We start from the raw sequence: 23,443 nt of genomic DNA on the forward strand, positions 1-23,443 counted from the left end.
TTTCCTATCAGGCCTCCTACATTAGCATTTCCATGTCAAGGAAACAAACCTAACAGCTCTGTCAGTATTCTGCAGAGCATATATAAAATTTAGTGAAAGCCTTACTTGTCATTACTAAACCTCAAATTTTGGGCACATATATAATATAATTTTCTGAAGTATGAGGATACACAAACTTCCTCCTTAATAAAAAGTAAAACTTTTCAGGGCAGTTCTACAGCAGGTGTTAGAGAAATTTAAAAAGTGGGCTGTTGATGTCACAGATCAGAATTACTACACCAGGACTACAGTGCTATGCAGGAATGTGTTTGATAGCATTTGAGAGCAAATTGTTTTCTATGCAAGATTGGCTCTTCTTGCAGCTGTCCCAGGGATTGTCTGAATAGAAAATACTGCCACTGGAGTGACTGGAGACCTGATTTTCAAAGGTTTTCAGATAGATACCAATGCCAGCACAGAGTGACTTAAGTCTGTGCTTACAAACCCCTTTCTCTGAGACAGAGGAAATGTGTCTTTAGAAAATGCCTTGTTCCTTCTCATCACGGTTTTAAGTGTCAGCAGACCAGCTCTGAATCTAATGTGTTTGCAAAATACATCTGTTGAACACTTTTACATTCTTCAGTTGAACTGGTGATCCTCAAGGGCTAGTTGCATTTAGCAAGAGAACTGTGCGTCTTTGTTAATTTCCTTGCATCACAGCCTGCATATTCTTTCTTCAGAAATTACCAGCAGCTGACCTGCTGAGACCAGGTTTGTAGAGTATCTAACTATCTATACAGGCTAAAAATAACACTACTTTTCCCATGTGATATTAATAATTTAATCACAAAAAAGACAAGTGTTCTACTTTGCACTGTTGGAATTTCACAGTAATACAACATAGAAAAATTCTGAAAACATCGTTTCTATGATTGTATAAAATAATGGTTTTCATCCAGTTTTGTAAAAATGTGTATCAGATCCTCCTCAGCTGCACAGCTTACCTGAAGTTTTTTTTTCAGTTTCACTGATGTTTCACCTTTATTGTAATGAGTAGCACTACAATATATGGTCACAAATCCTGGATGACACTGACAGTTAAACTTGGTACTGCCAGGACAGAAAAAACTTAAGTACAATTATAAGGTATTTGAATGACGAAAGCTTCAAAATGTTTTCAGTCCTTATAAACATGCTTTAGCTTTTCTGCAAAACAGCAGCATTCAATAGCAAAAGTCTTCCTGCAATAGTTTTAAGCTTAATTTCTATTGAGTACGGTAACAGTGCCACCAAGTGACAATTTAGAGCAATCATGCTTCTTGATTACCGTAAATATTTCAAACAAAAACATTGAGAATGAAGGCTAGAAAGATGGCATCCGACCAAGGGTTGTGTGATAAAAGAGAAATAAGAAAAGCTATAAGATCATATAAATAATTCTTTGGAAGAAACTGTACAGTCTATGAGTTCCAAGTTCCTCAGTTCTCTTTCTCCCCTATCTCATTTTTAAGTATGTTTTTATATCTACTCCCTCCTTTGATCTAGTAAAAGACAGAAATCTATGAAAAGTCGGGTTTTGGCAATTTATGACACTGCCATGAAACTAGTTCCTCTTATTCATACTGAATGACTAACAAAAATTGTCAAAATGCTCAGTCTTTAGCTAACCATGCCATAAAATAACAATATTTGATAGGATTTTCTTTGCCAACTTCAGTGTCTTAGAAAGATGTTCACAACTTTATTCCTCTGGTATATATAAACTGTCTCCTTGCCAGCCAATATTTATACAGTGCCTGTGGGCATCCGTTTTCATTGCCCACATTGCAATTTAGTGTAACATGTATGTATTTTTAGAGATCTATCATGTTCCTTGCAACCCTTATTGTGGAAAATTAAGCAAATAAACCCCATAAATCTGCTCTCTCTTAACGTGTCTCCTCTAAGAGAGGATCCTTATGCTTGAAGAGACTTGCTGTTTATCAAATATTATATACTACTAAAATTCATCTTATGATATAAGATCCCCTCTATATATTCAGAAAGTTTATGACAAATTTTCTTTTCTCTCTCCTTTGGAGCAAGCATTTTCTAATATCTTTTTGATACATTAATATTATGGAGCTGATGGTATGCTGTTTTTAAGTTTTGTTGACATTTTGTTCAACTCATAAATTTGTGATTGGATACAGATTAGCATCTTGTACATTTTGATTTGTGCTCCTGTGTTTCTGTAATCAGTAATTGCCATGTCTGTGATTCACAGCAGCCAGGAAAGCAGGAGGGTGGTATTTAGCAGGTTCCTGCAGCAGGTTCAGATTCAGCCATCACAGGTTTTGGGCTGCTCTACAATACACTACCCCCAAGATGCATTTGGGCCAAATGTATTGCAATTTATAAAACACTGGGACTTGCCCCCATTCTCAAGATTAATGACTCTCAAATACAGCATAGCCATGGAGCAAGGGTGTAGGTTGGCTCCAGTTGCTGAGCAGGGCTCTGGATGCAGCCATGTAGTGCTGCTGTGCCTTTGCTATTTTCCCATAAATCAGGGGAGAAGGAGGTTGACTTACAGCCAAGAACACGATTTCATTTATTTTCAAGACTTGCATACAAAAGGAATGAAAGCCACTTTGTGAGCTAAATTCAGAGCTGCACTAATGGCTCCATTATCCAGATTAGCTCATGACCTGGGGAAAAAGGATGTGTTAAATATAAAAATAAATCCAAACTTGCTGTGCATTTGGATTACATGTTTGTTTTGCTGATCTAGTGCTGGTGCTGGAATAGATGGGAGGAACAATCTCCAGAAAGGTCTGTTGCAGCTCCAGGTTTTTCCTACAAATTGCTTTTTATAATCCTGACATTCCTCTTTATCATTAATTCAGCAGATACATTAAATCACAAGATAAATTGCAGCAGCTAATACAGTACATATTGGAAAAGATGGAACAAAACCAATAAAAACTATAATGAACATTTCACTTGAAAAATCCCTCAGGTATTTTAAGGAGTAAAAATGAGGTTTTGTAGGTTGTCACAATGACAGCAGAATGAACAGTGCATTTATTGCTTTTAATTAAGTGTATTACGGTTCACTTATATTAATAAATGACAACTAAAAATAACTTACCAAGAGAATTTTCCAGGACTGAATACAGAGCACAAGATGTTGCTGTTGCTTTATAACAGGTATAAAACCTGGTTGATTTCATTTACTGCAGAACTGCCCTTTGTACAGCTTAATCTCACAAAATATGAGCTGGAGCTGTGAAAGGCAGATTGCCTAACTACACCAGTGGCTTCAAGTATTTCTGGAACAGTTTCTAGTAACAAAAAAAGCCAGTGACTGATACTGAATGTTCTGAAAGATGAAAACACCCATCCTGTGCTGCCTTCCCTGCAGCTTGCACAACTGCCCAGAGATTCAGATCAACTCACTGATCAGACCAAAAATTACCTTCACCAAAAAATTATTTTTCAAATTCTACATCAGGTGATTTTGTGCCTTACTTTAAATTATGTAATGAAGAATTTTATTCTAATTCTTAGAATAAAATATGTACACAATGTCCAAGACACAGATGTGGTCTCTAATTGCTTCCTTAACACACTGTAAACCTTTCTTTATTTTGTTCCCTTCACAATTTAGATGCAAAAGACACCCATATAATTTAAGACTTGAAATTCCATGAGATGAAATGTTAACGTTTTCCAAAAATCAAAAAGAGTGAATCCTAATACACTTCTATGTCTTGGTTTTTGTTTTATTTACATGCTTATTTGTAAATTTTAACTCCAAACTCAAAGTTTTATTTTGGGATAAAATGTAACATTAATTTCTAGACATCCTTGTTTAGTTGGAAGGACATTTTGAGCAGTAAAGTATGTCCATATGGAGCCTTAAAAGTAACATGGGATCCCAAGATTATTGTCAATACTATTATTGATTTTATCCCCTTCTCCCTGAGGTAAAGGTGCCCATGCTAAAAAGCTGTAGAGCAAACTGATATAATTTCAGAAACACAGGAAGTTTGTAGGAGGCCAGAAATAAACACATTCCCACACCTGCTGATTAAGATGTTTCACCAAAACATTGATAAAGAATAAAAATTAATAATAGGTTGACAGTATTTTTCAGTATGTGGTAGTATGTTAGTACATTAATATGACAAAGAAATCTTTTCCCCAGTAATTAATGTGTTTGTGATCCACAGCATAGAATCTTCACATTCCAAAATACGCTTTACATTTCTTGCATAAATACCTCCTTTGGAGGACAATTTAACATGTCATTTGGTACTGCATCCTACTAGTTGTTTACTGATGTTCAGACAGATTTAATTAGCTATGTCTTTTGCCTAGAAAGTCCAGGTAGCAAAGAATAGATTCATCCAGTATACCAGTTCTTTCATTATACAAGAATTCAAAAGGACTCTTTTGTCCTTCACCATTATTCTTATCTTCCCCTCACCTTCTAGTAAGTTATCCTTGAAAATTTTACTTGAAAATTTCTGCTGTAAATTCTTAGTTTTCTTACAATTATAACATTTCAATAGTCCAGCCATAATATACCAATCAACAAGGTATTTTATTAAAATGCTGAACTACCAGCCCTCCCGTTTCACATGGCTGATTTTTATTAAGAGTATTGAAATCAACTTTGTAGAAAAAGTTGATCTTAAGGAAAGCTATGTAATTCCATAAAGTATATGATTTATGTGTAGATTTTTAAGTCTCTCCATTTCCATTGTGCACAGAAAACGATTTCTTCGTATGTATATTCTTATGCATGGTGATGACATCCCTCTTTGGTTCAAATAACTACCTTAATACAGATTTTGCTAAGAGAATTGAAAGAAACTTCTTCATCCCTGCATAAGAAAGTCTTTCATCCATAATACAACCACTTTCCAGCATGACTAGTCACATGCAAAAGGTTAAAAGTCACTTGTAAAATTATTTTTCAGATGACTGATACTTGTGGAAATATGTCAGTCAGGCTTCATTTAAATATAGCTGTCATTTTGAATCTCCAAGAGGCAGCATGTATAGGACAATGCATATAATACTCCTTGTTTGTCTACATTTTGTGAATTTCTGCTTCCACAGGATGGAGTTTCAGCATGGGCTCTGCCTACCAGTTCCACAGCTGGCGAGTGTTTGTGATTGTCTGTGCACTGCCTTGTGTCTCCTCTGTGGTGGCCCTCACCTTTATGCCGGAGAGCCCACGGTTCCTGCTGGAGGTATAACTTTCTAAACGGTTTCTAGATTCAAAAATTTCAAAATCATTCCAAATTTCAAAATTATTTCTGTTTTATATCATGACCTCTACCAAACAGGCATTTAGATCTTTCAGGGGCTATAGTGAGTAACTTAATTTGTATGTATGTTGTACTGAAATGTTTTGTTCTAATATTCAGGTTGGAAAACATGATGAAGCTTGGATGATACTCAAGCAAATTCATGACACTAACATGCGTGCTCGTGGTCAGCCTGAGAAGGTCTTCACTGTGAGTATTGCTTTTAAAGCTAATCACCTATCACATCAGCAAGCCTCCTGATTGGTGAGGTCTGGAAGCCTTAAATAATCAATATTAATACTCTAAAAGGCTAAGCCAATTTTTGGCACTCTAAATACCTAAATAATAAGTATTGTGAATTCCTACTGAAATTGTTATACATATAGTGTCTGCTAAGAAATCAGCCTTTGGCCAGGATATTCATGGGTGTATGAAGCCACAGCATGAGAATTTTATCTGGTGTACCAAGATAGTTTATAGATTCCATCTGAGTGTTATTTCGACCCTTAGTAATAATAGTAGGCACATAGAAGTCCAAATTAGTTAGCTGCTGTGTCTTTAGGACTTTGAATTTTTTTCCATTCTTATCAGGTAGAACAATGGTTTTAAAAACTGCATTTTCACTTCTATAAAATAGTAACTTCAAACTTTTAATATTCTCAAAATGTATTGGAAACTCCAGTTAATTATGTTGAGGCCTAATTATAAGACCCTATTTAAAGTATTGATGGGTGGTTTCTATAGGAGGAGAAAATGTCAATTCAAAAATTGAATTTTTTATGGCTTCTTCGTTATTTATGAAGACTATACACAACCATCTTGACTTCCTGGATACAGTAGGATCAAACAGCACTTTCTTGCTTTGAAATCCAGTCAGCCTCTCCAGCTTGTGCAGTGCTGTGGCAGTACCTGTGGGATGTTTTTCCTCTTCTAGAATATTTCTTCTTACTATAACACACATATAACTCAATTAAGAAATCCTCTTAAAGGTTCTGCATTTGCAGGCAGTCTTGAGGAATGACCATCTGACCATATAACTTATATTCCACTGAGACTTGCAGTTTGCTGCCTTGGATGTAGTTTCCATTGACTCCACTTAAACATCTCCACAAAGAAGCTCAAGAATTCCTATATTTAACTTGAAAGAAAGCTGGCTAGGACATTTACCATGTTAACTCCACTTTTATTGGTACACTGGTGACCTACCCCTAATCCCACCTAATCTAATATTTTATTTTCTGATTTAATTTATGAGTAAAGGGATTTGCCTAACACCATATAGCTATGGTGTAATTTCACAATTGGCTCTCGCCGACCTGAGCTGCTCTCAGACAGAATATGCCTGCTCTTGGTGACTCCAGGGGGTTCTTTTCTGCTACTATCGATATTCATTGACTGATTTCACAGCCAGCCACGGTGCTGACCCTGTCCCCCTTTAGTATTGGTTTAGGCACAAGGCAGAAGACAGAAATGTGTTAGGAGAAAATGTGGGAGGAAGGATAAGCCTCTCACGTCACTTTTACGTAATCATAATCACGTCTTAAAGCAGCTGCGGAGAAGAAAACAAAGCACATGCTCAATGTTTCCAGCTCTTGTGGTCTAGCAAGCCTTTGTCCCTGTGGCTGTTAAAATGTGACACTCAGACACTTTATCTACAGTTACTTTTGTAAATTGATCAGCCATTAATTTTGCCAGTTTCTGCCTTGAGCATTATGACGACTACTCCATTTATCAAATTGAGATTAGAAATACTGTGCTGTGTGTCAAGGTTAGACATATATAGAAGTCTCTATTTTTAGCTTGCATTAATATAATTAGAAAATGCATCATTCTCCTCTTATTGTACTACATCAGCACTTCATCTCATAAAACCCAGAGAAAAATTTATGCATAAAGAACCTATGCATAATTTGTCTGGCATATCCTTTTAGTTTGTTTTTTTCCTAAGTCAGTCCTCAAGATTGTGACATTTTGTCTCAGTAATTTATTCACGTACTTCTCCTAAACTTTCCATAGTCCTCCTTTGCTTATCCAATGCCATTCTATGACTTACACTTTACTATTTTCCTCCACTTCATGTTGTTAATTACATCAGACACCCTTTGATAGTATATTTTCTGACTCTATAGATGATGTGGCTTTTTCTCCATTACGTCTATAGTTTTAGTGTGATTTTCTTTTATGCATTTTCCTGCATTCTATTGATTTAATATTTTTCTAGAAGCTTTTTTTCACAAGTTATGTTTATTCTTGTTGTTCATGTTATTGAGGGGATTATCTTCAAGCCTTCAGGAAGAAATGACATCAACTGACAAGCAGCTGGGTTTAGAGTTAATCCAAAATAGAGTGTTCTGATTCCTGAATTAATTGAAAGGGTAGTTCTTCATACTTTGACAAATTTGTTCTGAAAGCTGTGACACTAACAGACACTAATAAATTGATAATATCTTCAATCATGGAACTACTAAATTAGATGTTTATGTACACACTTTATTATCTTCCTGGATTTTTAAAATACCTATTCATTAGATCTCTTGGTTTAAATATTTAATTTTTTTTAAAAAATTATCATGTAATAATTCTTCTTCCTGCAAATATTTTTTCTTGCAACAAGTATTGATTTTTAAAATTTAAAACGTTGCATATTTCTAACCATTGTTTTTAAACAGAAGGATCATTTTCATTAAAATTGGCTTTCTTTTCTGGGTTTGGGGTTTTTTTTCATTCATCATACACTGACATGCTGAACTTGCATGCTCCTGATGGACTGTTATCTGACTCAATAGGACTTTTCATATGTTAAAGAACCACCAAGGCCAGGGAACTTTTGTCCCCTACATACAATGTCCTAGGATACATATGTTTCCCCTAATCTCCACAGTTCCAACTGAATCAGGTGTCCATTACAGTGAAAATGTTGTCCCTGAGCCCACAAGAGTGGGATTCAAAAGCCCCAGAGGCATGGTATGCAAGGATTTCTGTATGTAGGAGATATCAGATAATTTCTGAGGACCTGACTCAGTCTTTTGTATAACATATTTCCTGAAAGCATTTTAAGAAAAGCTTGAGATCAGTGGAATGATGTGGACAGGATTATTGGAAGAGGCATGACAAGAATGTTAGAGTCTTTTGATAAAGTCATGATCTAGCAAAACAGTGAGCTGTAGTACTTCAGAAATGAGGGCAGTTATACCTCAAACTGTTCAGTGAGCTTTACTATATCCTTGTTCATGGGATGAGGCTGCTGTTGCATCTCAAATAGAATACATCTGTAAAAGCAGTGGGCTCACAACTTGAGCTTTTTTGTCAATATTGCTATTCCCTGATGTCCTGTCACAGTGCATACTGTGGAGAAGGGCACAGGGGGTGTCCTCATTCTGTTAAGAAGAAACAGAAGGTATGTCTAATTTCAGAAACTGCAGCCAAACACCAAATGTGCAGTCTCTTGCTTTCTCCTTCCTTCTGTGTCAGTCCATTTCCTCATTTTATTAATTTTCTTTCTGTTCTTCGCACATCTTTTAAAATAAACTGTGGACGAATACACTGCCTTTTGTGATATAATTATGAAGCTGGGACCAGAGTAGAAACTAAACCAAAAACCATATAGTACTATCAGTTTCTCAGGTCCTGTGTCTGGAAAGACCATGTAACACATCCTGGTTCTGCTACACAAGAGAGTAAAAGTAAAAATTAACATTGTAAGATGCATTACATTCTCTGTCACTGGTAATTCTGTATTTTTCCCTGATGTCTGTTTATCTCATTTCACTTCAGGTAAGTAGATGATAAAAGCAATAACATGTGTCCAGATCATTTCAGCTCACTCCTTCTCTCTTCATTGAGTTCCCTGTTTAACACTAAGAAAATAAAAATAAAAATAAAACGGTTGTCCAGCTACTAGTTCATAACATTTTGAATACTTCTGTTTTCACTGCTGTGTCCTTTAGCAAAAGACTTCCAAAATGTTGTGATAGCAAGTCTGAAACAATTTGAAGGCAAATTCTGGGCACAGTTAACTGGTGGTTTAAATTAATGTTTTACCCTTTGTGACATCAGAGGTATATACAACAACTCTCTAAAAGAATGTGACAGACAGCAACAGCTTATTGTAGGCAGAGAAAATTTATTTCCAGCATGCATTGAACACAGAGTTTTCTGAAACAATTGCATCCATAAAGACTTCAGTTTAGAAGTTTAGACGCAGGATGAGTATCTGCTCATTTTTATAGATGGGGTGTAATAAACCCCCATACTCCCATACTCACATAATAAACACCCCATACTGCTCCACAGGCAGTTCATGATTCCAGAAACTTCAAATATTTTTGTTCTGTTTTTATTTCTAGGTTACCAGAATCAAAACACCTAAGCAGATAGATGAGCTCATAGAAATAGAGAGCGATACCGGAACTTGGTACAGGAGGTGTTTTGTAAGAATCCGCACAGAGCTGTATGGTGTAAGTAACAACATGTCTCTTCATTCTGTAATTGCCTGCTTCCTTTTTAATTGACTTATAGAAATGAGATGGATTTTCTGAGCTCCTGCTGTTGATAGCTGCAATGCTACATTTTCCATGCAACAGGAACCAGTGTAAGGTTTAGGTTTCCTGACACAGAAAAAATGCTGGTGAATCACAGAGCTTTATCCCAGCTTCAGAGGAGGAAAATGCTGCATTGGTCCTCACAGAAGTGATTGCTAATAATTACATAGTGATATTCATAAACAGCACAAAATACCTGTGTATTGAGAATGTGGATCAATATGTATGTATGGAAGGACTTGACACATGAGGAGATGAAAAATTATCACGAGGAACACAAGGCAGCCACATTAGTTAATAATGATAAATTCATTAATAAATTGTGTAAAATAATGCCTTTATAGGCATTGTATCTGCACTTATTTTTTTAGGTTTGTCAAGTGTTTTACCAGAAAAATACTTTAGAACTATTTCAGATTTTAATACAAGCTTGCTGGGACTGTGCTTTTATCCTTTTGTTACTTGTTCTGTAAAACCAAAATTGCATAGTATCTTTGAGCCTTGCAACAATATTTGAAAAAGGCCTCATTAATTAATTTTTTTTAAGTTCAAAACTGTCTTTTCACAGCTATTAAAAATCTGTCATTTTAAGCTCTCTAGAACTATCATGAAGTCTTGCAAGCCAAGATTTGTCACAAAATTATGTTGTTAGGAAAAGACACATTTTCCCCAGGGAAAAGAAAAAAGTCAGAAACTGTTTACTTTTATGATTACTGACCAAAAATGCAGCACTTGAAGATTGAAATATCATTTGGCATCTTACTAAACCAGCTTTTAAGGAGTTGAAGCTTGGTTGGCACACATCCTTTCCATCTCACTAGACTAGACCCTGGGTCAGAGCACTTTCATCATTGCATGACGGGTGTTGAGACCTCCGAGTCTGGTAATGCTGTATTCTTCCCTTCCCTTCCCTTCCCTTCCCTTCCCTTCCCTTCCCTTCCCTTCCCTTCCCTTCCCTTCCCTTCCCTTCCCTTCCCTTCCCTTCCCTTCCCTTCCCTTCCCTTCCCTTCCCTTCCCTTCCCTTCCCTTCCCTTCCCTTCCCTTCCCTTCCCTTCCCTTCCCTTCCCTTCCCTTCCCTTCCCTTCCCTTCCCTTCCCTTCCCTTCCCTTCCCTTCCCTTCCCTTCCCTTCCCTTCCCTTCCCTTCCCTTCCCTTCCCTTCCCTTCCCTTCCCTTCCCTTCCCTTCCCTTCCCTTCCCTTCCCTTCCCTTCCCTTCCCTTCCCTTCCCTTCCCTTCCCTTCCCTTCCCTTCCCTTCCCTTCCCGCACCTTCCCTTCCCTTCCCTTCCCGCACCTTCCCGCACCTTCCCGCACCTTCCCGCACCTTCCCCCTGAAAGGAGAGAAGGACAGAGATGAGAACATCATTCTCAGTCAGCTCTGCTGTACCATATACAAGGTCTCTGATCTTGGGGTAGTGCAACGTTTTCCTCATATAGTTCAGACATCAATTTCTAGCCATGGTAGTTTAGAATAAATCAAACTCTGATTGTATCCCTCTTTAATCATGGAATGTAGTTTGTCTAATACTGGGAAGTGAGAAGAAAATGTTTCTGAGAAAATCCCTGGTTTATGTGAGAAAGTAAAATGAAGCTGCCTAGAGATTAAGAAAGTTTGAGGTGATCAGAATAAGGTTGAATTGTTATACACAGTCCACACTGTTTACAAAAGAATTGATATGAGACTAATATGTTCTTACAGATGAGAAAACAAATCACGTTCTGGGCTGCATCAAAAGAAGTGTGGCAAGAAAGCCTATTTGCTCTCTCTCATGCCCAAAAGAAACAAGCAAATAAGAATCAAATATCTTCTAGCCTTTAAGAAAATTGTTCAAAATAAGTAAAGATATGTAAATAAATGTGTTTCATAATGATTTACAGATTTGGTTGACATTTATGAGATGCTTCAACTACCCAGTGAAGGATAATACGATCAAGCTTACAGCTGTGTGGTTCACCCTGTCTTTTGGGTAAGAGTGGTTGAGATTAAACCATTTTTTATTGTCTTGACAGACATAAAAATCATCTGCATGTACATTTCTGACACTATGATCATCTGTTTTATTCAGGATCTTTCCACAAAATGTTGTATTTGTCAGTCTGTTCTTGGTTGCAAACTTGACTCATTAGGAATACCTCCTTTGAAAAACTGACATCTTCTGGTGTCAGTGTCTTTCAAAAATTTTATGTTATGGAGGATTTTATTCTGATGGAGCAACAGCCCTGTCACATAGGTGGCCAAAGGAGCTGCTCATTCACACCTGGCACAGATTTCTGAATGAGTAAGGTTGGTGCCTGAAGTTCTTCTGTTTTTTCACAGCTACTATGGCTTATCTGTCTGGTTTCCTGATGTCATTAAACATCTGCAGTCAGATGAGTATGCATCCCGAGTGAAACATTTCCGCAACGAGGAGGTCTCACATTTCGTCTTCAACTTCACGCTGGAAAATCAGATTCACAGCAATGGAGAATACATCAATGACAGGTTTAGAGGTTTTTTTAATATCTTGGCTTAGCTGGAATAAACAGATGCATGCTTTAAAGCTCATCCTAATAACCCAGTTTTTTCGATGAGCTAATGATAGATGGTTTTGTTACCTTTCAGTGAATATTTATTTCTGTTCTTAACTTCTTATGACTCATGAGCATGGGGAGAAATGTACATGCCCTCGTGGTTCCTGTGTGAGGATCTGCGATGCAAACCCAGCTTACCTGTCATCCTGCAAAACAGACCAAAAAGTCTACGTCAATTTTACTTCCTTTCACAGTGTGATTCAAAGGTTTTCAGATCCAACATATGCAGTATATTGTAGGGGGCTGGGCAAAGATGTACTTTCATCTCTGTTGCTGGTTCTTTTTTTATTGATGAAAGACACTTCTGTGAAATGGCTGAACATGGGGAGGTTAGGATCTTATCACAGAAAAATGAAAGCTAAACATTACTGTAAACCAATAAAAAGCATGAACAGCTCTGAAATGGGAAACAACATTCTGACAAAGACTTCTGTGATTTTTTTAGCCAAAGGCAAATATATTAAGGCTATATCTGGACTCACAAATAACTAGATAACTTTGGGGAAAATTAAACACATCTGGTTTAGGTATCTGGTTTCTATTAAGAACTGTACAGAGCAACCATATGAATGGTCTGCTGGAAGTCATGATATTAAGAAATTATTATTTCCGTAGGAAAATCTATATGTAAGTGAATAAAATTGATTATTTTGTGATGATTTAGCAGTAGTAGTAGAGCTTGGGTTTTGACACAGTTAAAGGTTTCTGCATTGAAGAAAAAAACAGCAGTTATTTAATTTTTAACCTAGCCATAACTTCCAAGTCCCACTCCTTTCCAGAATGCAGATGTTCTCCTAAAATCAGTGTCAGTAACTGAGGTTGTATCAATTTAAACAGAATATTATTGTAAAGCACTAAATATAACATTAATTTATGCTAAATCAGTAAATTACTCTTTCAAATGTGTAAATTTAATATGCCTCTGACAGCTATTTGGGATTCACAAAACATTTCCCAAGAGGCATGAACCCATTTGCTATCCTTCCTTCATAAATGTTTCAATACCCCACCCACCCTCAATCTCACTGTTTCCTTCAAGTTCTTTCTTAATGAGAAGATCCATCAATACTCGACTTTTTTGACTGTTGGGTTTTAATTCAAATCATTATGACACCAATTTTAATGTAGTCACATACTTCCTGTCCAAAGGTAAAAAGTGCTTCAGAAGAATGTAGAATGTGTAGTCTGTCAGTTCTGTTTCAACTGACTAATCTGATCACTATATTTTCTTTGTTCTCCTCTGGAACTAGTCTACATTTTAGATTGGAAAGTGCTGTATGAAAAATGATAATGAGTAACTCCAGCCTGATTTTAATCAGACTGTCACAAATGAGAAATTATATAGTAACTAAAACTAATGGACTGAAAACACTATTCTTCTGACAGATACAAAAAGAGAATTCATTAGTTAGTAAGTCACTTACTGTGATAAATACTACTAGCTTTTTCTCTCCCTTCTCATAAAGATGTGGTTCCAACAAATTTATTCATGGGAGAGTTTAATTCCTGCTCCTTTGTAGATAGCATATTTTTTGTGTTCCTATTCCTACTATTACTCTTCTTATAAGGAAAATACTTAGCTAGTGACACCAGGTTTGACTAGAATAAAGCCAGGTATGCATTTGGAAGAAAAAACTGCCCTTTTTTCCCACACCTTCATGTGAAATAAAAGACATCATGAAAATGATGATGCATTTCCACGTCTTTGTTGTGGTTGGTGTTGTTAACACAATGTTATTTGGTAGAATTTTACTAAAAATTCTTATTCAATAAAGCATTGTTTTAATCTAGTGACATTGAGATAGAAAGTTACTGTATGCAATATAATTTGTCACTGACTTTTTCTATTAATATTTAATAAAACCTTGTGTTAAATGAGTGTCTGTAGGAAGAAGGATGTTCAGAAATTTAAAAAAAGCTACCAGCAAATTCCTTATGGCAGCTTTAATTACACAGTAATTATAATTGAAATAGCATCCATAGGCAAAGGATTAATGGGGACATACTTATAGTTAGATGTCTAGCTCTGTAACTGGCAATGTAACTTTTTATTCATGTTATAACCATTCTGTGAAAACAACTTTCAACACCAGTATGTTTTGCATTCGAGCCTAACCAGTGTGTTCCTCTGACAAATCAAGATTGTTTTAAAACTTTTTTCTTTTCAGCTTCTTGGTATTAGCCTGTGCTTGTTTATTCCCAGGGACTAAATATCTGAAGCATTAACTCCCTGTTTACAGGTGTAATGTCAAATTATTAGCAACTGTGATTTTACAAGGCTGTTTCATGGATGTCATAACATTGGTTCTGATTGATGATTAAAGACAAGTAACAACAGAAATATTATCAAATAAATCACATTACCAGTTTGGGCCAGTAACTATGTGGAACTATATGTGTTACTAATTCTTCTTCTGAACAATAGTATTCTAGAATTAGCTAATCATTAATCATAGCTGTAAAATGCATCAAAGGAATCATTGTTACTGGGTTCGAGATTTTTTTAGATCTATATAGCTCTATTTGTTTTTATTCAAAACTATGAAGGTGGATTGACAGCAATTCTTTGTATTGGGCAGGTTTATTATGATGAAGTTTAAATCAGTAACCTTTGAAGATTCACTCTTTAAGAACTGTGTTTTTGAAGACATTACTTCACTGAACACATACTTCAGGAATTGCACTTTTGTGAACACCACCTTCTACAATACAGGTATGAGAAAGAGCCTCAAATGCCCACTGGTCATCTGCATGTCCTCATCTTATATTGATTATTTCTGGTTTTCTAGTAAGACATACAAGAAGTCCTCCTTTAAGTCATAATAATATATAAAAAGCAGCCAGCTTGCTACAAGAGATAAGTGAAAGTATTTCACTGCGCAAGAGATAGTGCAGGCCTAATATTGACTCAGATAAAAAATTATTTATTTTATTCACATAATAAAAGACCTTTTTTTAATCTTTGATATCAACTATCTCTAAAGAGATAGTCTGAAGAGAAAAGAGAGTCAGTCTGGAGAGAAGAAAATACATTTACTATTTTACTGGTAGATTTAACTACTGTATTTTTATATTGTATAAAATGGACTGGTGAAATGTTTTGTTCACTGTCCTTGCTGTGGCAGGGGAATCTGAATTTAGGATTCAAATTACCTAGTCTTTAATCATTCCCAATCTTCTAAGTAATGTGAAATCCATATTTTCATATGTTTCAACAGAAGAATTTATTTTTCTCCAGCTTAATAAAACATAACTGAAAGTAGAACATGGCCAACTAAGCTTGTTGGAAAGATGGGGCACTTCTTCCCACTTTCCTGTAACTACAGCAGTCATAACAGTAATAGACCTAGGTTTCAGAGCAAGCAAAGACCTTTATGTGGAAGGAAGGTTCAGGTTTATAAGGCTGACAAGAGGAACAGGAAAAAAAAAAGATTGGTACTGGCAGAAGAATTAACTACAAAGAGTTAGTAACTCATCCATGGACAAGCTGGAGACCATGAGGACTTCTCAGAAATGAAAATTAGTTTAAACTGAATTCCACAGGAATATTTCACTTAAAGGAAATCAAACCAAATTGAACACAATAGACAGTCTCATCAGGAAATTGGCCTGATACTGAGAAAGACAGAGTCAAAGAAACTTGTGAATCCCTAGTACATTTTGTGCAAGACCAGCTGGTGCTGAAAGGCCTTAACCAAATACAATCCAAGCAGGGTAAATTACAGTGGTATAACTTCCTATTTCCAGGCTGTAGTTGGTCCTTTTCAAGAGCTTTGAAAATTTTTCTAGTAAGGGAAAAAACTATCAAAATTAACAGAAGTAACTAGTCCCCTTTTTGTAAAGCTGTGAAAGCTCCAAGTTGTCATTGCAGTTGCTTGAAGTTGAAATGTTTTTAATCAAAAGTTGCATATGGAGTTGGCTGCTAGCTGAAACAATTCTTTTTCTTCTTTCCACAGATCTCGAGCAGTATAAATTTGTTGACAGTGAATTGATAAATTGCACATTTTTTCACATCAGGACAGGATGCCAGATTTCTTTTGATGATGACTACAGTGCCTACTGGATCTACTTTGTTAATTTCCTTGGAACTTTGGCAGTGTTACCAGGAAATATTGTGTCCGCCCTCCTGATGGATAGAATAGGACGGTTAACGATGCTAGGTAGGGGATTCACTTTGGTTCAGGGAATGTTAAAAGTAACACATCCTCTTTTCAAGGAATTTGGCTCAGAGAATTGGAAAACATTCTTTCTGCAGATGTGTTATTTATGTGGCATCATAAGCACTGTTTTTAAAAGCCCCCAGTTTAGAAACTCTAGGGAAAAAAGGCATCTGCAGCCACCTCTACTTGCTCATCCACACAGATATTACAAGACCATAATCTAGGCATTTAGAATGTGATTTTGGAGACTGGTGACTGGTGGTTTATCTCTGCTCCAGCTGAAAGGAAAGCAAAGTATGCACAGGTGACCCTCAGCTAGTGGAGCAGCTCCTGGAAAGTATCAGCTGTTCTTTTTATGTTATCAGTTTTGCATAGGAACACAGTTGAAAGGTATCTCCTGTGGATTGTCAAAAATGAGAAATTCGTTTTCAATTTAATTGAGTAACTATGTGGTAGTTCATAATCTTAATTTTCTAGGGCAGTATCTCTATATAAATACAATAAAATAAATAAGGTGTTTTTATTATAATACATGAACAGGTTTCATCTACTTGCAAAAGATGATGAGCAAAGAATAATGGGAGGGAAGTTTTCCTCAGGCATCTTGCTTTGGGAATTCAAAGTGGCTTCCAGCTGAATACTTTGTGATGCATTCTGATACATGAGGAATTGTATTTTTTTCCTGTGACCTCCATCCTTCAACATTTGTCTTTCTGTCTGGCCTTACCAGTAGAGGAGGTCTCTTTGGTGTTTAACTCAAATATTTGGGTCACTTATTTAGCTACACTATGTACACAGAAATATTAGACAAAACAAAGGTTATTCTTTAAATACAACTCCATGTTTGCTTTATATATTTGCTTCACCTGCCTTGTACCTAGGTGGTTCCATGGTTCTTTCTGGCATCAGCTGTTTCTTCCTGTGGTTTGGAACCAGTGAATCTATGATGATAGGTATGCTGTGCCTGTACAACGGCCTCACCATCTCAGCATGGAACTCTCTAGATGTCATTACTGTGGAGTTGTATCCTACAGACAGAAGGTATGTGCAGATATACTTCCCCTAACCTAAATGTACCAGCAGAAATGGCAAAGAGAAATTATTTTGTATGAGCCTTGCAGAGGTAGTGATGTTTTGAGAGGGCCAAATGAATAATTTTTCTTACGAAAAGCAAAGGGAAACAATGAGGGGTTTTGAGCAATTTAGTATGTATTTGGCATCAAGTATCACCTAATCAGGAAAATGCCATAAACGTAGTTTCATTTGAAAACAGAAGGACTAGCAGCTACTCTCATTTAAAACACAGATAATATTTCTGAAAACAATGATGGAATATTTTTGAGTTTCCCATAGTTTAACTGTATATGAAGGCAGCAGTTGGTCCAAACCAGCAATACAGCTGCATTTGTCTGCGAAATGGTGGGTATCAAGATAAAAATCGTTGTCTGAACCACCCTCAGCTGCTAATCAGTCTGCCATGAATTTGTATGCAGGACCACTTGGAGTATACATTAAGTGGGTAAAAATTATCTTGGGCACCGCTCTTGACTCTTCAGGGCTCTTGTAAGAAATGTCAGGACAATTTTCAAATCCTGCATTTCCCCTAGATGACATGGGTTGGGTTTTTTTCAGATACAGGGCACTTTTTAATCCTGACCTTATGTCATTTAATGGACTTAAGGCAGAACTGTTGAGTCATATTCTGTTTCATGGGGAGTGCAAGGATGTAAAAGCTGCATTATCTTGAATAGCCTTGAATATTTTTCCCCCGCGCAAATCCCTAAAAAAAATATGTAAAAATGCCCAGATTCCTAACAAAGTACATTGTGTCCTTTCTCCTGTTGCAGTGCTAATTATTATGTCATTCACTGGATGTTTGAAATGAAGTGAAAAATATTTCCAGTTTATAAATGCATGATGCCTTGGTGGCAGGTGTAATTTTTTGGAAAGAAGTTCCACCGTCTTTAGTGTTGTCCATGAAGAGATATAGAAAAGTGTAGACTAGCTTCTCTGTACTCCTTTCATTGTCGTTTTAAAATTATGTGCTTCTTCAGACAAGAAATTGATGTCCACAGCTGTAATTATATCAAATAACAATACCAGGCTATTTAGGAATCCCAAGCACTAAGCCTTAATACTAAGTGCTAGTATTTTTATTACACCTCAGGAAATTGCTCTTCTGACGAGAATTCTTCCACCATTCAAATGCTATGATATAATTCTAATAAATATCCTGTAGAAATTACCATCTTTTGGGCATTCTCGAATGTAGCAGCCACATATGTTTTCCTAAAGTAAAGAAGTAAAGAAAAAGAATTGGAAAAGTCATTGGTGTTAACAGAAAAAAAAAAAAAAAAATCATTACTAGGAATGCTATAAAGAATGTAACTGATATTTATCTATATATATCTATACAGATGTTAAGGCATCTTTAGTTGTAGCTAATAGTCGTTTTAAATAGTTTCTGCTAGCTTTGGGATTATAGCAATTTCTGACTCATCTTTTCTCTAAAAATCTTTAGTATGCAGGAATAACTGTCTGGAAACAGAAACTGAATTGAAACAGCTGTTTTTAACAACAAATCAGAGAAATAACTTGTCTCTTTGTATTACCACTACAAAAAGGCTGGTGGGTGAATCTACCTGTGCCTGGAAAGACATTGGTGACATATGTTATACGAGACTTTTTTCCCAGAAGCTGATAGTGATGGAACCATGACTGCTAGGTTTTGCCAGCTTGGTTATAAGCAAACAGCCAATCTGAGTTTTTTTTTCAGACTGGAGCAAAGCTACTTCTTGTTTTGTATAACTTTTTGAAAATTCATACCTTCAGGGACTCAAATAAGTTGCTTGTGAGAATTTTTCTCTGATTTTTTTTTTTTTATCCAGACTAGCTGCAATTTAACAACCAGCACTGCTCACCTCTGATAATCCTGGGTTTCTTTCTCAGACTCCTGTGATCTCCATGACCAGGCACAGCTTGCCACAGTTTGCTAGGAATTTCCAGCTTTTCCAAGTCGCTGTAGGGCTGAACAGCCTTTCTCAGCATATGTGGAACACGAAGCTTCCTGATCCGTTTTTGCATATGAAATCCTTCCTACTTAAGATGATGCTCTCTTTTGCTACAAAGCTGCACCCAGAGTGAATCTGGCCCTGAAACCGGCTTCCAGATTCTCCTGTAAAGGGAATATAATCACAAAATCCTTGCTCACTCTGTCAATGTTTAATACTGTTTCCTTACAGCCTATCAGTGAAATGACCAGAAATGCACAGCAAAAGGGTAGCTGGAGGTTGGGCTCGAAGAAAGGTGGGTGGAGGAAGGCCAGTTCATGCTACCATGCACAACAGGACTGGGTAGCCCCTCCTTTTCCTCCTCCTGGAGACCAGCCAGTTGCTGAACTGCAGGGGCTTTGCTGGTGTTGTGCAGTACAATACGAAAGGTGTTTCATAAATCGTACTCTAGGAATTTAGGGATCATACCGGCTTTTTTCCAGTAGGAGTGTGGAGAACAGTTTGGCAGTCTGTGTGATATAGAGCACACATTTCAGTTTCTTCTTCATCAGTTAGGGTTGCTTCAAAATCTTGACAGATTTGGATTCTGTATGAATTCACACTCTTCTACATATTTACATTTTAGTTTAGTGATCCCTGGAATTGAGGTAACTACATAGTTTGTCCTACTTTCTTGTTCCAAATTTTATGCTATTTTAGGTCAGCTTTTGCTTTCATGTTCTTCATAAAACCTCAGCTGGTTTGTACAACTGCTGTAATAGATATTACAGGACATACAGATCTCAAATGGTTCTCAGGTAGACGATGAAGTAGTGTTAAAATGGAAAATAACATAATTAATGTTATAATGTCATAAGTGGGTTTCTGTCTTCTAGATGATACTTATGAAATAACGAACAATGTTTTGATAATACAGTACCACTTTCTGAACTTTTCAATACACTACTTTTAAAACACAGACATGATATCTGGATATAAACTAGTTATTTCCAATAAGCAAGTAAAATATTACAACTCAAGAATGTAAATAACTTACATTTTCTCTTTGTCTTCTCTTGTCTTTTACCTTATCTTCTTAATGGGCTCTGCTGTCCATCAGGAGAAGAAATCTGTAGGCTGGAGTGTGTGACACCAAAAATTCCAGTCACTGAGCATTTTGGAAGGAACGGGCTGGAAGTGTAACTTCAATACTGCTCTAGGTGCCCAGCACTCCAGCAACATAAACCTGAAGGTGCTCAGCTGAAAATATGAAAGGCATGCTTAAAGACCATTTTGTTAACTTTATGTGACTTGCTTGCCTCTTATGCAAATTCTGCAACAGAAGTTGGGATTTCATCCTTTCTTCTGACAGCACTCCACTCTCTTAATCATGAAACTGTTTTCTCACGTTGCAGTCCTCAGTCTTATTCACAGTGCAGCTTCCAACTTCTACAGCAGATGAGGGAAACTAAGTTTTCTTCAGTGCATCTATATTTTACCCTCAAGCCCTCTTTGTTCTCTGCACTGGCAGAGTGATGTGGAAAAAGAAATATTGTGTGATGAGGTAATTACGGCTTGTGTTGTAATGTGCATGCCCAAGGGGCCTGCAATAACACTGCACGCTTTCTCAGCTCTGCCTGTAATATAAGTAAGAATAGAAGAAAGCTTAAGTTCTCTGAAGAAGGAGCATTGAGACATTTTTATTACTTTAAAATGCAGTTTTCATATAAATGGTACCTATCTTCTGGTGAACTTGGGAAGCATCAGCATTATAAGCCAAGATTCCCATCAGAGAGATGGTACTACAAATAACCATAACTTAAACAGAAAGTGGAATAGAAATAGATCATCTCCCACATAGAGAATAAATCAGATTGCATCAGATAACCAAGAATTCACCATTTTACTGTGTCTATCATAGATCTGGGTTTGAATCTTGGCCAGGAATACTTAGAATTCAAGGTGAGCTATAAAATTAAGTCATCCTGTTTTGCCTTTTTTCAATGCCTCTGAAAAAATTTCATAAGGGTTTGGCCATAATTAAGAAATATAAAACTCCTATATTCAGTTCATGATACTTAATTTTTTCACTTCTTCTTTAACCCTTAGGATCTATGCCCAGAGCAATAAATAAAATTCTCACAGTATCTTATGTCCAAGTTTGTATTGGTGTGGGTGACAGAAGAGAAACTTTCTATTCTTTTGAGTCATAATAGCAGTAATTGACTTACTGTAGATCTTCTGACAGCTATTTTCTACTCTCATCCTGTGGATATAGCTCAGCTGCATTTTGCTGAAATGTTAAGGTTTTTAAGGCATGACCTGCCACACCTATGCCTTTTGCAGTAATCCAAGGAAGAAAGACAAATTCCACGGTTTTAATTGCACACTAAGCACTATAATTGATCAGGCCATGATATGTATTTCTGTACTAACTTTTTAAAAGAATATAAAATATTAGGACATCATAAAATTGTCCACAGGACATTTGGAAACTCTCTTTTAATGCTTTCCGTATTATTGATTCCAACAAAATTTTGTTGTAAATTGTTCTTGTAAATAGCTTTGGCAAGAAAGAGAACAAATATTTGTGCTACATATTTAGTAGCACTCTGCCACAGGACAATGAAGCTTTTAGATATTTTATCAGCAGTTAAAAAGTGCATCTGAAGTATTTTATGTAGGAATACAAGCACCTGGTCTAAGAAAGAACATATGTGGCAATCAGGAAACAAGCTCTTTTAATCTAAAGGCTTGGATAATCCCTCTATTTTTAACTGTTTGGACTCTTGCCATTTTTATGTGGACCTTGGATGAAAGGAAGCTAGGCATTTTTCTTTGCCCCAGCTTTCTCAGCAGCAGAAGTAAAATACATCAGGGAAAATTCCTTTTCAGTAACATCCAGCTTTCTCCTTATCCTGACATTTTTATAAAAGACGCATATATTTTTCTCCTATCAATACTAAAATCTGTATCTGGGTTGGTTTTTTTTTTAAGACAAGCCCAAACTGATTAGCAAGAATTTTCTTACTGATGTGCCTGAAAGACTTAGGTGAATTCTCTAGCTGGACAAGGAATTCTTGCTACTTACAGCTGGTCTCCCTTGAGCAGTAATGAGGATTACTCATGAAGTCAACATGAAATTTTTGTGCAAATGTTGGTCCAATAATTGATCAGTGCAAAGAAAATTGGTGTATACATGAATGGTGTATACTTGGAATTTTTCACTTAATTTGTTCAGGATGGTAAGATGATGCATCACATAACTTTGATCATTTGCTAACACTTGCACTTCCCTCAAACATTGTAGCAGAGACTATACTAACACTGCCTAACACTGCCTAACAGTCAATAGTCATATACACATGTGATTTGCAGCATATTTATTTCCTGGCTATTTTTATTTCCCTGGATTCACAACAGTTAATTATAAAAGCATGAATTAATACAGATTTTAAAGGGTTTGAATCCCAAACACTGTTCTAAGAAAGATGTTTAAAAAAACAAGCAGTCTGAATTTTCTACCCATTGAGCTCCATAATGGTTTGAACACCTTGTTCTAACTATAAGTACAAACACATTCAAACACAGTATTAAAATTGAAGGGTACGAAGGTATAAGATTAAACAGTGACAATGCTTTTCAGGTCATAACAACAATTTACTTAAGCCTGTTAAAATCTTATTGTTCATGCCAATTATGTGCTTATTTTAGGCAAAAGAACATGCCTGAAATCTGCTTAAAGATTAAAAGATTGAGCTTCTTCTGGGTTGTTCATTTTTTAATTATCAGGACAGCTAAGGGTAGTAAAATGAGCTTATTTTTTCTTACTTTTATTTGTTTATAATTTGATAACACTAATGGGATTAGACTAATAAAACCTCCTTACAATCAGCAAAATT

General features: G+C 36.3%; 1 protein-coding gene across 1 annotated transcript in view; it reads left to right on the forward strand.

The window, feature by feature from the left end:
- SV2C (synaptic vesicle glycoprotein 2C) overlaps window positions 1-23,443 on the forward strand; it is an 86,008-nt gene that overhangs the window by 49,712 nt on the left and 12,853 nt on the right. The window contains exons 4-11 of the mRNA XM_005532510.2: window positions 5,092-5,225; window positions 5,403-5,492; window positions 9,629-9,739; window positions 11,699-11,787; window positions 12,138-12,302; window positions 14,971-15,104; window positions 16,348-16,551; window positions 17,433-17,592. Of these exons, the coding sequence (XP_005532567.1) occupies window positions 5,092-5,225; window positions 5,403-5,492; window positions 9,629-9,739; window positions 11,699-11,787; window positions 12,138-12,302; window positions 14,971-15,104; window positions 16,348-16,551; window positions 17,433-17,592 (1,087 nt within the window). The remainder of the gene's footprint in view (window positions 1-5,091; window positions 5,226-5,402; window positions 5,493-9,628; window positions 9,740-11,698; window positions 11,788-12,137; window positions 12,303-14,970; window positions 15,105-16,347; window positions 16,552-17,432; window positions 17,593-23,443) is intronic.

Source organism: Pseudopodoces humilis, chromosome 4 (genome assembly GCF_049639895.1).
Source record: "Pseudopodoces humilis isolate 2021_Gansu_Grassland_sample_001 chromosome 4, ASM4963989v1, whole genome shotgun sequence".
NCBI classification, from domain to species: domain Eukaryota; kingdom Metazoa; phylum Chordata; class Aves; order Passeriformes; family Paridae; genus Pseudopodoces; species Pseudopodoces humilis.